The sequence below is a fragment of the Bos indicus genome, chromosome 11 (assembly GCF_029378745.1).
Source record: "Bos indicus isolate NIAB-ARS_2022 breed Sahiwal x Tharparkar chromosome 11, NIAB-ARS_B.indTharparkar_mat_pri_1.0, whole genome shotgun sequence".
In the NCBI taxonomy this organism is placed as follows: Eukaryota; Metazoa; Chordata; class Mammalia; order Artiodactyla; family Bovidae; genus Bos; species Bos indicus.
Genome location: NC_091770.1, coordinates 2,081,199 through 2,097,803, shown reverse-complemented (window position 1 = coordinate 2,097,803; position 16,605 = coordinate 2,081,199). Strand labels below are relative to the sequence as shown.

At 49.6% G+C, this 16,605-nt stretch overlaps 1 protein-coding gene across 1 annotated transcript; it reads right to left on the bottom strand.

Annotated features, from left to right (window-relative positions):
* Nucleotides 1-54: 54 nt before the first annotated feature.
* On the bottom strand, nt 55-10,820 carry LOC109565736 (oxaloacetate tautomerase FAHD2B, mitochondrial). The gene is made up of 8 exons (XM_019969653.2): nt 10,656-10,820; nt 7,240-7,490; nt 5,706-5,922; nt 2,078-2,137; nt 1,711-1,873; nt 575-683; nt 382-469; nt 55-267 (listed from the first exon to the last, which is right to left on the bottom strand). Exons 2-8 carry the CDS (start codon nt 7,482-7,484, stop codon nt 205-207), a joined length of 945 nt encoding a protein of 314 aa, XP_019825212.1. The 5' UTR covers nt 7,485-7,490; nt 10,656-10,820; the 3' UTR covers nt 55-204.
* Between the last annotated feature and the right edge of the window lie 5,785 nt (nt 10,821-16,605).

Sequence of the window (16,605 nt, the reverse complement as noted above, 5' to 3'; positions counted from 1 at the left end):
CTGCTCTCCTTCCCCACTGGGTGGGAATGCCCTCTCACTCCTGGAAACACATCCTAAAGGAAGACAAAAAGAAGTTTATTGAGGAGGTGAGCACCATCTCCTCCCCCTCTACCTGAAGAGAAGCCTCGAAGGGGCTGGCACCGGGCCTCTCGCCATGTTGGGCTCCGTGGGAACAAATGCCCCTTCTGCTTGCAGCAGAAGGCATCACACCACCTTGTTGATGATGACACCCAGTTCTTCAATCTCACACTGGACTTCATCGCCTTTCTGCAACAGAGTGGGCCATGAGGCTGTCAGGCCTGAGGTGTGGCGTGCACATGTCTGCACATAGTCTGAGCCAACGCCACCAGGCCTCTGCCTTTCCTCACTCAGCCAACCTACCTTGAGGAAGACAGGAGGCTTCCTGAACACACCCACACCTGGGGGCGTCCCGGTCAGGATGATGTCCCCTGGGTAAAGAGTAACGAACCTAGAGGCAGAAGGGCCAGGTGAGGTCAGGGGCTGGGGTGCCACAGCCTGGCATGGGGGGTAAAGCCCCCAGGTGGTGGTTGGGGCCAGGCTCCACCCCACTTACTGGGAGACCCAGGTTATCAGCTCTTCTGTCTTAAACACCATCTGGTTGGTATTGCTGCTCTGCATCACTTCCCCATTTACTCGGCAGCAGATCTTTAGGTTGTGTGGGTCTGAAACGCAAAAATGACATATTTGGGATTCTCCCTTCCGACCCCCAACCCCCTCCTGACAACCAGGAAACGAAAGCACAGGGTGGCCTTGTAACTTGCCAGGCAGAGGCTTGTCTGCTGGGCTCCCCACCCTGGAGTCTGTGTGGACTCTGGCCTGCCCAGGCCTCCCTGTGCCCACCACCCAGCAGAGCGCCCACCAGTGGTCACTGGGTGGGTTAATGAGGGGGTGTTCCAGACTTCAGGGGCTGAGAACAGTGGCTGGGTTTTGCCTTAAAAAACAGATTCTATCTGCAGCAGAGGCTGACTGGGTGATATAAAGCCACAGGGTAACAGCCTGAGCAGTAGTGAAGACTCCTGCACCTGACGGCTGACCTGTAAATGTGTCCTGGGTAACCAGCACTTTCGTCTTAACTTCCTGGTGTTTCACACATTCACAAGCGCGCCCCCAGGAGCACAGTGTACTTTCACTGATGACTGACTGCCCAGGGCGCCGTGAGGCTGAATTACACAGACAACTCCTGCCCGGGGCTGTGCTGTCCTCTTCACCCCCGTCTTTTCTCCAGGCTCCCACTGTGCCCTTACTGCTTGTAGCTGCTGCCACCAGGCTACACGGTGGCTGGGTGAGGCCCTGGGGGTTAGCTCCCATCTCCTTCACTAAAAGGGCCGGGGGCTCAGGAACAGCTGTTCTCTGTGATCCTCCAAGGCCATCTCTGCTTCCTTCCAACGTAAGGACTCTCCCAGATGGTGGCAGCCAGAGGAAGCCTGACCCAGCCGTCAGGAGAGAGCCCTCCCCTGTAATTCACGTCCTGAGTGCAGTCACCGCCTCTGCTGCTGTAGGCCTCTACAGTGGGGACGGGGAGGGAGGCCGGTGGAGAGATCTGCTCTAATCCAACCGTCAACGAAAGGGCAGCTGGGGACGGGCCCTCGGCGGGCCACGCCCCTCACTCCCCTACTGGAAAGTGGCTTCACTGACGTATCTATGCAGGAGGAAGGAGAGGAGCTGCCCAGCGGGCCGTCAGAGACCTACCTGCCACGCTGTCCTTGGTCACCAAGGCAGGGCCCAGAGGGCAGAAGGTGTCAAAGGTTTTCCCCAGCAACCACTGCTTTCCATTGCGTCCCATCTGCCAGTCACGGGCACTCACGTCGTGTGCCACAGTGAAGCCAGCCACATGGGCCATGGCATCTGTAGCCTGTTGGGGGCAGGGGATTTGGCCAGATTGGAGGTTAGCTCATGGTGACACCAAGCCCTATCACAAAGGGTCTCAAAGCCTTGATCCCAAGTTAGTGGCTGGAGGTAGCCAGAGGTGGTGGTGGGTGAGGGACAAGGCAGTGTCAGGAGCGGGTAGATGCCAACCACTTCGCAGTGCCAGGATAGCCGGCCCTCTCTCCCTCACCTTGATGTACTTGCCTCTCTTTCCGATGACCACGGCCAGCTCCACTTCCCAGTCCACCTCCTGTAGGGCAGGAAAGGGGCAGTAAGCTGCCTGGCTCCGGGCCCCGTTATTCCGCTAAGGGGCTCCTGCCACGGGGCCAGGCCTCTGAACGGTGGGGTGGCTGCCGGGCCGTGTGTGGAAGACCACAACCCTAGGGGAGGGCCCGCAGGGGAGGTGTTGCGTGTGGACCGTAGCCTCGGGGCAGTGGAGGCAGCACCGCTGCAGGCAGGCAGAGTGGCTCCAGTGACTGCAGAAGAGCAATCTGGTGGGGGTGGGGGGTTTACCAAAATCACTCTTGATACTTCCAAAAAAGGATAAATACCGAGTAACAATAGCGAACTCTACTTGTTTGCCAGACACTATTCTAAGTGCTTTAATGCACTAACTCACTCAAATAAGATCAACATGCCAAAATAAATGTGGGCCAAAGGTTGAATAAGCAGTTTACAAAAATAAATACACAGGGCCACAAAAAGGAAAACATGCTCAGCCCGTTCCATAATCAGCAAAGCGCAAATATCTAGTAGATACAAGTCAGCCATGCAAACTGACTTTTCTAATAGTAACAACCGTGAACACAAAAAAGAACTGGATTCCTTGGGAAACGGCCAAGTCCATGTCGGTGATGAGAGTACGAGATAAGCCTGGAACTGCTTCGCCGTAGGAAGGAAGTGCTCAGAAAGTGCTGTGGGTGGGGGCCATCCGAAAGCTGCCCCCTGACCAAACAGATCCTCTGAGTATCAGAAAGAATGTCCATGATGGACTATGGACTATGACATATTGGATAAAAGTAAAAGTCAGGAATTTACAGTGATAACGGGACAGGGGTAAAACAAAGAGCCAAGCAGGGTTTCTCCACAGAATACCAGCTAATAAAAGTAGAAGGCATGACAGAAAGAAAAAGTCACCTTTTTCTAACCCTTACTGCAGTAATGGATTCAGGGAAGGGTGACCAGATGATCCCTGGAAGAGAACTTGTGGGGCAAATAAGATAGTCATGTGGCTTCAGTGACTCTTCTGCAGACTGTTTACCAGTTACCACAGTGAAAGGCACCTTACCATGGAGAGGTCACGTGAGCATCAAGGAAACTAGGCGATCAAACTTCAGGACCACCCAACACTGGACGTGATGCAAGCACGCGCCTGCTGCCTCAGCAATGTCGGTTGTCCTGCCCCATCCCCCGCTCTCAGACTGAAACCTAAACCCCAGTGTGAGGGCATGAGGTGTGAGGGCACGAGAGGTGCTTAGGTGACGAGGGCAGAGCCCCCATGAGGAAAGCGGTGTTAGAGAGCTCACTTCCATAACCCAAGACACGGTGAAGAGACACTCACCTGTGGACAGAAAGGGGGCCCTCACCAGGCACATAATCTGTTGGTGCCCTCATCTTGGACTTCCCAGCCTCCAGAATTTCAAGAACTCAAGTGTTGTTTTATAAGTCACCCATTCTACAGTATTTTGTTACAGCAGCCTGAACAGATTAAGCTGTGTAGAACTCTACAAAAATGTTTAACCTGAATCTAATCATGATGAACTGACCAGACAAATCCAGAGTGTGAGACACGCTATGAGACAATGTGCCTGATTTCTTCAAAAAGTCTGTCATGAAAGGTAAAAAAGGGTAGGGAGAAAAACTGCTGAGATCAGGGGTCAGCAAGCTGAGGCCCACAGGCCAAATCCTTGCTTGTCTGCTGTCTCTGTTCCTGTAAATGACGTTTTCCTGGACACAGCCATGTTCCTCCACGGACCAGCCGGGCTGCTTCCACACAGCAGCGGCCAAGCTGAGCTGCCACTACAGACACTGCTGGGCGCGCAGAGCCGAGCACTCACTATTAACTGGCCCTCTGAGAAAAAGTCTGTGAATCCCTGTTCTAGACAAAAGGCACTAAGAGACACAACCAAAAACAATGTGTGACCCTGACTGACCCTGGACCAACTCCAAAAATCAAAACGGGACCCAAGTTAAAAGTCGCCTTTGGAGGCAACGGGTAATATTCCCAGTTGGACTATGTATTAGCTATGGTTAATATTAACTTTCTTAGCTGTGGTAATGGTATTGTGGTCATGTAGGACACTGTCCTTATTCCCAGGAGACATATGCTGAAGTTTCTATGAGTGAACTTTCTTTTTTGCTGACAAAGCAACAGACTTTACTGGGAAGGGGCGCCTGGGTGGAGAGCCGGAGGGTAAGGAAACCAGGGGCAGGACTGCTCTGCTACATGACTTGCAATTATGAGTGAACCGGCTCAACGTCTACAATTTACTTTGTAAAGTTCTTTCTACTAACCCCCCTTTAAACAGTGTGTGTGTGCCTGTGGGGCAGGAGGGAAGGAAAGCAGCAGAGAAGTGGGAAAGCAGGGCGGGGAGGCAGAGAGAGAAAAGCAAAGACGGCAAAATGCACGTGGTGACTCCAGGTCAAGACTCTGGGCAGTCGCTGCGTGTTTTTCCCCCAACTTTTCTATAATTTTCAAAGTATTTCTAAACTAAAAATTTTAAAGTACTAGTATGGGTACATACACTGCTGGTGGATATGTAAACTGCTTTTGCAGCCGAAGGTCACTCTGGCTAATTTTTGAAACCCTGCCTATACTCTGACAAAGACACTCACATTCTAAGAGTTAATTTAAAGGAAATAATCACACATTGATGGATTTGCAAAGTCTCTTCTATAATGATATTCACTGCAACATTATAAAAGCTAAAAACTGGAAACAACCTATTTAGCAATATGAGGACTATTGAATGAATTATCGCCACTGACACAAGAGAAAACTAAGCAGTGACCTAAAAACCATTGGGGAGAATATTTAATGGCATGAAAAATGTCCTTGATGGGGAACTTAAGTAAATGGTAGGCATATGCACAGTATAGAGAGACAGAAACAGAAAAACCCTAGGGATTATGAGTGGAATAATAAAGGGAAGTGATACAAATGAACTTAATTACAAAACAGAGACTCACTGGCTAGAATGAACTGACGGTTGCTGGGACGGGGGGAAGGGATGGTTAGGGAGTTCGGGATGAACATGTACACACTGCTGTATTTAAGATGGATAACCACCAAGGTCAGACCTTTTGTACAGCACAGGGAACTCTGCCCAATGTCATGTGAGCCTGGATGGGAGGGGCGTTTGCAGGAGAATGGACACGTGTATGTGTACGGCTGAGTCCCTCTGCTGCTCACCTGAAACCATCACAACATGGTTAATTGGCTATTCCCCCAAAACACAAGTTCAAAAGGAAAAAAAATTCTGGGAAGATATATAGTAAAACAAATGTTGCAAGCCCGGCACAGTGGGGACATGTGTAGCTTTTCATTTCTTTATGTATTTATGTAATTTTGAAAATTATGAAATTTATAATTTCTTTACATATTTTATTTTCTATAAAGCAAGTATATTACTTTTATAATCAAACAGGAAAACAATTAATGTCTTTTTCTCCCCCAGGAGCTGTCTTATCACTGTATAACACCCTGGAGTTTCTGTTTAATGCGCTACTGAGCAACAGGTGGTTCCCTCAGGCTGGACGCTGAGCACCTGTGATGGCCCCAGGGACTCGGGGTGGGGGACTGGAGGGCGGGCACCCACCTGGCTCTCAGGCGGAAGGATGATGTTGTCATAGGGCCCCACAATGGCGCTGGCGAACTTGCTGAAGATGATGGGCTCCTTGGGCACAGGCACGTTCTGTTCTCTGCAGTGGTCTGCATAGTTCATGCCCACGCACACCACCTTGTCTGGCCGAGTGACTGGGGCCAGGAACGTCACCTCTGACCGTGGGAGGACTGGCAACTGGGTGGCCAGTGCTCTGCAAAGACCAGAACAGGAGAGAGGGGTTTTCTGGGGAGATCCTGCAGCTGCTACCACGCTTTGCTTTTTAAAACATACTTTCCAGATCAACCATCAGAGTCAGCATTGAAAATCAAACCCAGCTATTGCCCCTTGATATGAGAGCACTGCTTATGCTCATCCAGTGTCGATTTCCGATCCCCCATGAGGTAATACGGGCTTTCGCAGGTGGCTCAGTGGTAAAGAATCCACCTGCCAATGCAGGAGACGAGGGTTCAATCCCTGGGTTGGGAAGATCCCCTGGAGAAGGAAATGGCAACCCACTCCAGTATTCTTGCCTGAAAATCCCATGGACAGAGGGGCCTGGTGAGCTACAGTCTGTGGGGTCGCAAAAAATCTGATACTACTTAGCGACTAAATAACAACATAATACAGAAATACATAATAATTTCCATGTAAGTGAATTCAAAGGGTGCAAATGGGGGTAAGGGAAAGCTCTGTCTTCCACCCCTTCTCCTAGTCACCCCACTCCCTCCCCATAGACAAGTGCTGTGTCCTGTATGGATCTTCACAGTCACTCTGTGTATACTCTTCTCCCATCTTTTTTACGCCAATGACAGCATGTTATATATACATCTTTTAAAAAATATGTATTTTAGAGATCTTACCATATAAAGTCTACTAGCTTCCTCTTTTTTGTACAGTTGTATATTACTGCACAGTAGATACACCCAATTCTCTAATAAAGGACAGGGAAGGAGTTTCTAATCTTGCAAGAATATGAAAGTAGGGGGAAAATACTGTTACCAACACTGTGTGCTGTCAAACATCCGTATTTATATAAGCTTAACAGGCAAAAATGACATCTCAGAGTGTTTTTAGCTTTTTAACTTAGTTTTTAATTTCCTGTGTGTCAGCGTCTTTAGACCAGATACCATAGGGCTCCTGGGTTCAGGGAGGCACCTACCTAATCCAACTCAAACCCAAGAACTGTCTTTAAGAACATCTTTTCAGTCCTCTTAGGGCCCCAGGTGCCAACCCCTCCAGCAAGCAGGCCTTAGCCCCCTCGGGAAGGCAGTGGGGCAGAGTAGAATCCTGCCCCCTCACCAAGTATGTGGCCTTGGGAAGGCCAGTCATCCTCCCTGGGGCCCCTGTAAACTGAGGCTATTGACACACAAGACTCCTAAGGCTCTTTGCTAAGACAGAGGAAGCCTGCATTACCCTGATCCTTTGCAAAAGAACTACCCTGGTTCTGTTTCCCAGGGCGGGGACGGGGTGGTGAGGAGCGAGGGAGAACGGGGCAGCTAAGGCAGGGTCGTGCTGCCTGCTGACTTACCTTCTCACCACTGACAGAGTGGCTTCTCCCTGCTCCAGGAACTCCACCATCGTCTTGGGCAGTGTGGGCTCAAAGGCGTTGAGGTCGATGACACCCCCGCCATTCCCTGACTCCAGGCCCAGGTGGGGTCCCGCTAGGTGGGGTGCCTGGAACTGCACCAATCTCATGTCTCTGGAGGGCTGAAAGGGCCACCTCTGCGCCTGCAGCACAGTCGTGAGCAACCTCCTGCCACTGGACCCCAGCATCAGCTCCTATGGGGAGAAAGTAGGTCCTGAGGATAGAGGGCCTGAGACCATCGCTGGGGCTCCCAAAGCTCCTCGAGCTGCAGCCCAAGGCTTTTCGCCCCATCAGCTTTTCCCGGCACACGGCATGGGAAGTGGTCCAGATTTTAAGTTATTTCGCCGTGTATTGCTCACCATGTATTGGTCATGTTTTGCTCAATTCTGGGCCTGTAATGAAACGCTGAGACAGTGAAGGACCAGGAAGCCTGGCATGCTGCAGTTCATGGGGTCTCAGAGAGTCAGGCATGACTTAGCAACTGATCAACAACAATGAAACACTTCTAGAGAGGCAACTCCTGCATGCCAGCCACTAAGCCAGGTCCCCAGGATTCCAGTCTTCCTTCACCCAGTGCCCCTCACAGCTTAGGCTGTACCTGGCACCGCTGAGGCAAACCACGCAGGTCAGACGCGCTCAGCCCTGCCGTCCTGCCTGCAGGGAAGGCTGATGTTAGCAACTGATGTGGTCAAGTAGGATTCAGCAATTGAGACCACTTCTGGGAAGACTGTGGAAAAGGCAATGGCACCCCACTCCAGTACTTTTGCCTGGAAAATCCCATGGACAGAGAAGCCTGGTAGGCTGCAGTCCATGGGGTAGCTAGAGTCGGACACAACTGAGCAACTTCACTTTCATGCATTAGCAAAGGAAATGGCAACCCACTCCAGTGTTCTTGCCTGGAGAATCCCAGGGACGGGGGAGCCTGGTGGGCTGCCGTCTATGGGGTCGCACAGAGTCAGACACGACTGAAGCGACTTAGCAGCAGCAGCTGGGAAGACTGAGGGCCCTGCCTTTGTCGAGTTTCTTGAGGAAGTGTGGGCTAGGCTAAAATGAATAGGTCTAGGAATTCATTAAAGGGGGGCCCACCATGAGCAAGAGACCGCAGGTGAAACAGGCTCCACTCAAAGACAAGCTGACAGAAGCAATTTTTTTTTAATGTCAATTTGATCCTGTTACCCTCCTATTTGGGCTTCCCAGATGGTGCTATGGTAAAGAATCCGCCTGCCAATGCAGGAGATGCAAGAGACACAGGTTTGATTCCTGAGTCAGGAAAATCCCCTAGAGTAGGAAATGGCAACCCGCTTCAGTATTCTTGCCTGGGAAATCCCATGGCCAGAGGAGCCTGGCAGGCTACAGTCCATGGGGTCGCAATGAGTTGGATATGACTGAGCAAATAAGCACGCATGCATGGGGGAGAGTACAGGCTGCCTGGGGAGAGGCTGCAGGCAGAGTTCAGGGGCCAAGCCTGACAGGGGCCCTCTCCTCTCTGGGTCCCTGGGCCATGACTGTCTCTTTCACTACTGGGTGCATGATGCCTAGTACTGTGCCTGCCATGCAGCAGGCTCTCAGCTAGTCTCAGCTGAAAGAAGGAATGTCGGAGCAGGGGCTTGACTTTTCACTCCTTGGGAAAGCTTCGTGATTATCCATTTCAGGAGAAGGTGCCATCCCTCCTCAAATCACTGAGAAAGTATCAACAAGGCTCAGGTCCCATCTTGAGTTCTAGGCTCCACTCAAAGACAAAACCCATTCTCTTCTTTTTTTGTTTCTAAGTCTGGCCTCTGTTCCCAAAGTCCCTCCTCTTCATGGCTCCTTGCTTTCAAAAGCAGCCCTTTATGCTTGGGCTTCCCAGGTGGTGACCAGGTAAAGAACCTGCCTGCCAATGCAGGGAATGGAAGAGACATGGGTTCAATCCCTGGGTCAGGAAAATACCCTGGAGGGGGGCATGGCATGGTGGCAACCCGGTAAAGAACCTGCCTGCCAATGCAGGGAATGTAGGATACATGGGTTCAATCCCTGGGTCAGGAAAATACCCTGGAGGGGGACATGGCATGGTGGTGACCCGGTAAAGAACCTGTCTGCAAATGCAGGGGAAGAAAGAGACATGGGTTCAATACCTGAGTCACCAAGATCTCCTGGAGGAAGGCATGGCAACCCACTCCAGTATTCTTGCCTGGAGAATCCTATGGACAGAGGAGCCTGGTGGGCTACAGCCCATGGGGTCACAAAGAGTCAGATACAACTGAAGAGACTTAGCATGCATTATGCACAGGCACTTGGAGGTAATCCCGGACTCCTGGTTCTCTGATGATTCGGTCTGCCTTGATAAGTTAGAGACTGATTAGATCCAGGTCACTTGTTCTGACTGCTCACTGTGCTGGCTGATGAGTTTAGCCAGAAAACCAGGAGTTTAAAACCTCCTACCCTCCTACCTTACACAAGCACCAACCATGCCACGGGCAAGGGCTGTTCAAGCTAGTGTTAGCACTGAGATACTTCACACACTAAGATTAAACCCATCCCACTGAATGCCAGGTCTTACCTTAAGTGCTTTACCTGCAATGTCTGATTTAATTCTCCTGACAACTGTGGAAGGCAGGGTCTGTTGGTCTCATTTCACAGATAAAAAATTTACAGTAAAGTGCTGGGACTTGAATCCAGGTCCAGGTGACACTGGAGTTCTTGATTTGGATTAACGTGTCCTCGTGGTGTTAAGCACGGGACACTTTAGCCCAGGGGTATTGATGAGAAATAGGAACCTCCAACAGGAGATCGGGAGGCTCAGGGACGCCCTGCAAGCCTTCAGCCATGCTCCGGGAAATTTGATCTGCTGGCTACTGCCTCGGGGAGAGGGCTTGTCACCTGCTCTCCCAGATAACCACAGGCTGACCTTCCCACGCGACAGACCCTTGCAGGTTCTCATTTCGTTCTATAGCAATCCCTCCAGGCAGAGAGCCTCATTTCACAGAAGGGGCGTTGAGGCTTAAGGTGAAGTCACCAGCCAAGGTACCAGAAAGTGGCCCCGCTGCTTCTGTGGGAATCAGTGAGCCACAGTGCCTGAGCTCAATCCAGCTCCGTAAAAGGGTCCTTAAGCAAAAAGGCTGGGACCTGGGGCGTCATAAGCCTGCGAGACAAAGGTTTGCGCCCGGGATCGCGTGCTACTACTATTCACTCGTCTGGGCCCCTGCGTGGGTCTCCCAGTTTCCCTGTATGCCTAGCTCAGTGGGCGCTCAGAAAGGCCCGCCCACCCACCAGAGTGCTCGGAGAGGCGGGGCAGCAGCGTTCAGTCCTGCCCATCCCGGGAGGCCGGGAGGGAGGCTGAGGCCCAGTGTGCCCCGCCATCCGGCCCAGATCTAACCTACCTGGAGCCCTGCGCTGTCGGGATAGGACTCGCGGGCCCGAGACCACGACCACCCGGCGCCTGAGCGCAGGTACTGAGCTCGTGAGACAGCTACCAGCCTAGAGTTCTAACAAGGGGGTGAGCCGTGGGGCTCCCCTAAATAAGACGTCAGCGGAGGCGGGCGCGCTCTCGTGGCGTCACGGGGACAACGGCCAATAGCAGGGCGTCTAGTTCGATGCCGGAAGCACGTTGCTGAGGGGGCGGGCCCAGCGCTGACCGGTAGGTGGTCTCTTACTAGATTCTGCAGGCCTGCTGGCGCAGACTCTATACGCCCGGCGCTACGTTCCCGGAGGCACTGGCTCTCGGGACGCCCTGCGCTTGCAGGAACCTGAAAGTGGGTGCTTCCTGAAATTTTGCGCCCTGGGCCCGCCTGAGGCCCTGCATCTGGACCAGCCCTGCTCTGATCTTTGAGCAAAACGCGGTGGAGACCAAATTATGGCGGGCTGGTTGACAAAGACAAGCCTTCCGATTGTGCAAGATCAGTGAAGAGAGGAGGGATGTTTGTACCCATTTCACATCTGGGCAACCTGAGGCCGGAAGTGTTTTACTCAAGATGTCATATTGACCCCAAGTGCAGCCTTTTACATCTTTTTACAGCCCTGTCTTCATATGGGCTGCACACAGGGTAGTGGGAGGCATAACCTCCATTATTAGAAAACAGGTATTCTAGTGGAGAGGTGGTTTAATTAAACAAACAATCTTACTTTCCAGGCCTCTGGCATATGGAGACATAGGAGAGGGTCTGGGCTAGAGTCCCAGCACTTAATCAAGGAGCCATCACGGGCTTTATTTGCCCTAGGAAGGAGTTTGACCCTTATCTAATCTCATAGGAGGCCACTGGAATGTCCTCAGAGGGAGTGGGTTGCATTTGAGAAGTTTTGTTCAGGCCACTCCTGAACAAGGAAAGGTGTCTGGGTAAGAGTGATGCAGCCGAGAACAGTGGTGGCTTGGTGTGCGGCAGAGATAGTGAAAGTTCTGAGATGTTGAGAAGGCAGAACTGACAGCCCTCAATGATGACAGGAGGTGGGATTAAAGGGGAAAGAAGTGTAAGGCTGACTCCTAGGTCTCTGGCCTGGTAGATGGCAGTGCCATTCACCAAGACACGGGTTCCAGGGAAGCAATGTGTCTGGGGAGAGGATGGTGAGCTCAGTTTTGGGTGGGTTGTATTTAATGTGTCTGTCTGTGGGGTCTCACAGAGTTGGACATGACTGAAGCGACTTAGCAGCAGCAGCAGCAGGGTATTAAAGGGGGTCTGGAGCTTCAGCTTTTGTCTGGCTTGAAGATGCAGGTCAGCATGCATGCATGCTAAGTCACTTCAGTCGTGTCCGACTCTGTGCGACCCCATGGACAGCAGCCCATATAAATGGAACATGGCGAGTAAGTGTCATGGGTGGGGGGTGGGGGTGGGGGGATGTGCTAAAGAGAACCTAGCATAACCCCCAGTCAGGAGACCCACCATGTAAGGATGAGCCAGAGAGATGGAACGGAAACAGTGAGACATGGGAACTCGTAACTTCAAAAGTTAAGTAGAAAAAGGGAAGATTAAAAAAAAGACTCAAACCAAACTTCTACTAATGTAAACTGCAATGTCTGAGATGACAAATACCCTACAAGGCAGAGTCAACGTTGCAGAAAAGAAGATTGGTGAATTTGAAAACAGCACTAGCTTTTGGGCTGGTGCCTCCATCTTCTGGTAATTCGCCAAAATGACCAACACAAAGAGGACGAGGAGAAACTAATGTTCTAGGCCTTTTAGAAAACACGGCCACACGCGTGTGAATCTACAAGAAAGGAAAGGGCACTGCTCAAAAAGGGAAGCCCCCGACTACGCCCACAGCAGAACTGAGTCTGCAGTGTATCCCTGCATGCTGCCAGCATTGTAGGAAACAAACAAAGGCAAGATTCTTGCCAAGAAAATTAATGTACATATTGAGGATGTTCAGCACTCTAGGAGCTGAGATAGCTTCCTGAAAAACGTATGAAGGAAAAAAATAGAGGCACAAAGTCAGTGGGACTTCCCTGGCAGTTCACTATTTAAAACTCTGCTCTTCTACTGCAGAGGGTTTGATTCTTGGTTGAGTAATGAAAATCCTGCATGCTGCCCGATGCAACCAAAAAATATTAAAATTATTTTTTAAAATATGCCAGCAGATCTTAGGTCTAGTGAGGTGTTTTGTTTTTTTTTTAAGACCATTAGGAAAGACCATTTCTCTGGGAGAAATCCAAACAGCTTAATATATGTGTAATTGGACCCAAAGTAGAGGAGAGGGAAGGGGGAACAGAAAGAAAATATTTGAAGACGTAATGACCAAGACTTTTCTAAACGTGATGAAAACTGTAAACCCACTATACAAGAACTCAACAACCCTCAAACACAAGACACACGAGGAAAATGACGTCATGGCAGAGCATAAGCAAGTTAGTCCATATTAGTGAGAAACAGAAAAATTGAAAAATTGAAAAAAATTTTCTAGACATAGAAGTCTAGAAAAATGGAGAAGCATTTGTCTTTATTCCTCCTGCTAAGTACAACTAAAAACCTACACAAAGCAATCATAAGACTCTGAAAAAAGATGAGCAGGCAGGCTGGCACGGGGTCTGCAGAGCCATGAGGTGATACAGCAGTGAATTCTCTGGGCTGTTTTTTCTCGTATATCCATACTTGGAGCTGAAAAAGCTGGCAACTGGAAATGCCAACCGGTGCGGACACAAAAAGCCCCAAGAAAATCCTGCTCTCTTTAGTCAAAGGACCCGGAAAGGGACAGTCTTGCAAAACAGAAAATTTAGACAATAACTGTTATGGTCCCATGCTCACTAGCACAGGCGGAGTAGGAAGCCTGGATTTTCACCCTTGCCAGCCTGTAATGAAGTGCCTCAGCCCTTCCCCCATGTCAGAGTGGTGAGCAGGGTGGGTCAGAGAAGGGCAGGTGGGGAGCCTGAACTGTCCTCCCTGCTGGGTAGTAACAAGGTCACCCTCCACAGTGGAGGCCATGTGAGGAGCTGGAGTTCCCGCTATAACAACGATCCTTGGGTGTCATGGAGGCTGACTTAATGAAAATGAAAAATAACATATCAAAATTTGTGGGACTCTGCTAAGACAGTATTCGGAAGGAAATGTATAACTCTAAATTCTTATTTTAGAAAAGAAAATTCTCAAACCAGTAAGCTTAGCTCCTCCTGGGGGTATGTGTTAAGCCTCTTTAGCCATGTCTGACTCTTTGTGACCCCGTGGACTGTAGCCCACCAGACTTCTCTGTCCTTGGAATTCTCCAGGGAAGAATACTGGGGTGGGTTGCCATGTCCTTCTCCAGGGGATCTTCCAAACCCAGGGATCAAACCTAGGTCTCCCACATTGCAGGTTGATTCTTTACCATCTGAGCCACAAGGGAAGCCCATCTGCCATGACTAAATGGGCCTTATCCAAGAATGCAAAGCTAATTCAATAACCTTGGTAAAAGTTTCATAGACATTCCACCAAACGCATAATAAAAGAAAAGAAAAAGATCGATGAAATGGGCTTAAAAGCTTCTGCTCTGCAAAAGGATGCTATAAGTATGAAAGAACAAGCAACCAATTGGGAAAAAAGATTTGCAAACTACAGATCTGACAAAGAACTCAGACCTAGGATATACAAAGAATGCTCAAAAGTCAACAGAGAGAGGCCTCCCTAGTGGTCCAGTCGTTAAGAATCAACTTGGCAATATAAAGGACACAGGAAGCACCCACATGCCACGGCGTGTGCCACAGCTACTGAGGCTGAGCTCTAGAGCTTGTGAGCCTCAACTGTTGAGCCTGTGTGCTGCAACCACTGAAGCCCACGGGCCTAGAGCCTGTGGTCGGCAGCAAGAGAAGTCACTGCAGGGACTTGCACGCCGCAAGGAAGGGTAGCCCCTGCTCGCTGCAGCGAGAGAGAGTCCATGTGCAGCGATGGAGACCCAGCCCAGCTAAAAAGTAAACTACATGTATTTAAAAAAAGATCTAAAAGGAAATCAACAGAGAAGAAGGCCGATATAAGTAGAACATGAGTAAATGACATGAAGAGATGTCTCACTGAAGCAGCTATCCGATGGCACATGATCACGTGAAACACGTCTGGCATCGCAGGAGGTTCCGGGATTCACATTGAGACTAGAATGCGACGTCACTGCAAAATTATTAGAGCCGCTAAAATAAAAAATAGTGACGATCTCACAAGCTGGAGAGGATGTAGATAACTGGATCTCTTATACATTGTTGGCGGGAATGTAAAATGTCAGAGCCAGTCTAGAAAATTGTTTGACTATTTCTTAAAAAAACTAGAGAGGCAGTTACGGTGTAGCCCAGCAACTGTACTGTGGGCCTTATGCCTGTACATGGTTATTCATGGAAGTGGTATTTGTAGCAGCTGAAAGCATGGAGACAAACAAAATGCTTCACAGTGGGTCAGACACAGTGTGGTACATCCATGTGGAATCCCATGTCTCAATAAAAAGGAGGTCTTTATTTATCAATGTATGTGCATTGCTTTTATAGGGCTTCCCAGGTGGCTCAGTGGTAAAAAAGAATCTGCCGGCCAGTGCAGGAGACACAGGAGACCTGAGTTTGATCCCTGGATTGGGAAGATCCTCTGGAGAAGGAAATGGCAACCCACTCCAGGATTCTTGCCTGGAGAATCCCATGAACAGAGGAGCTGGGCGGACTACCATCCATGAAGTCACAAAAGAGTCAGACACGACTGAGCAACTGAGTCGGCACAGTTTTTAGACAGTGCTCCTGCACACTTTCTAGACTACAGTGCAATGTATCGACTTTACGTGTGCTGGGAAGACAAGAAATTTACGTGCCGTGGCCCACGATTCCAGGCTCTGGCTGCATCCGCCTGGCCCCTAATTCTGGGCAGGAGTGTCTCCCGCCCCACAGCCCTTTACCTGACTCACTCCTACTCATCTATCAGAGAAAAAATAATCAGTCGATCTAAGAAAGAGATGGAAGTTTTTATTTGAGCCAAACTGAGAATTATAACCTGGGATCAGCATCTCAGGAGAAAATGCCTTTCCATTCCTTACACCCTCCTTCCACTGAAAATGCACTTCCCATTTTCCTTGCATATTGAAATGTTTCCCTGATTATTTTAGTAATTTTAGTTACATACATTATAATTCTTAACCTTTAATCTCTAGTAACAAACCAAGAAGTAATGGTGAACCAGATGTCATATTAGGATTTCCTGCTTGGTGCTTATGAATATGTTTTGTAACCTCTGGAAACATACACCTTCTCATAGAATTTCTTTCCTCACTGTGATACAATGAGTGGTGGGCTTTGCATTATTTCTAGAGCTACACCTCTTGTTCTATAAAGACTAGACTTGTAAGACAAGGACAGTTGTTTTTATTTCTTTTTTTAATTATGAAATGGTATTTCTTTTTGGCCATGCCATGCAGCATGTGGGATCTTAGTTCCCTGGCAAGGGATCAAACCCGTGCTCCCTGCAGTGGAAGCTGCCTCAGTTCAGTTCAGTCAGTTGCGACTCTCTGCGACCCCATGGACTGCAGCATGCCAGGCCTCCGTGTTCATCGCCAACTCCCGGAGTTTATGGCCTCCTCGATGACAGCAAATTCACCTGTGTTGGGATGTTTTACTTACCCTCATTTAGCCTAAGGGAAAACCCACCCCTAATCCCCCCAAAATTCCTATCAGGCTCCAAACATCACATGTGGTCAGTTTATTCAGATCAGTGGCCTCTCATTTGGGTAATCCATTTACAAACACTTTTGAGGATCCTCCCTGAGTTTAAGAATTTCTTTAACTGTGGTCCTCAGTTGGCCTTTATCTGAACAGCCTTGCTTACAATCTCAGGTGGTTCCATTTCTAAAGGTAATCATTTAATAGTGTCTTCTGAGTGGAAAGGAGATTCAGACTGAAGATGACTG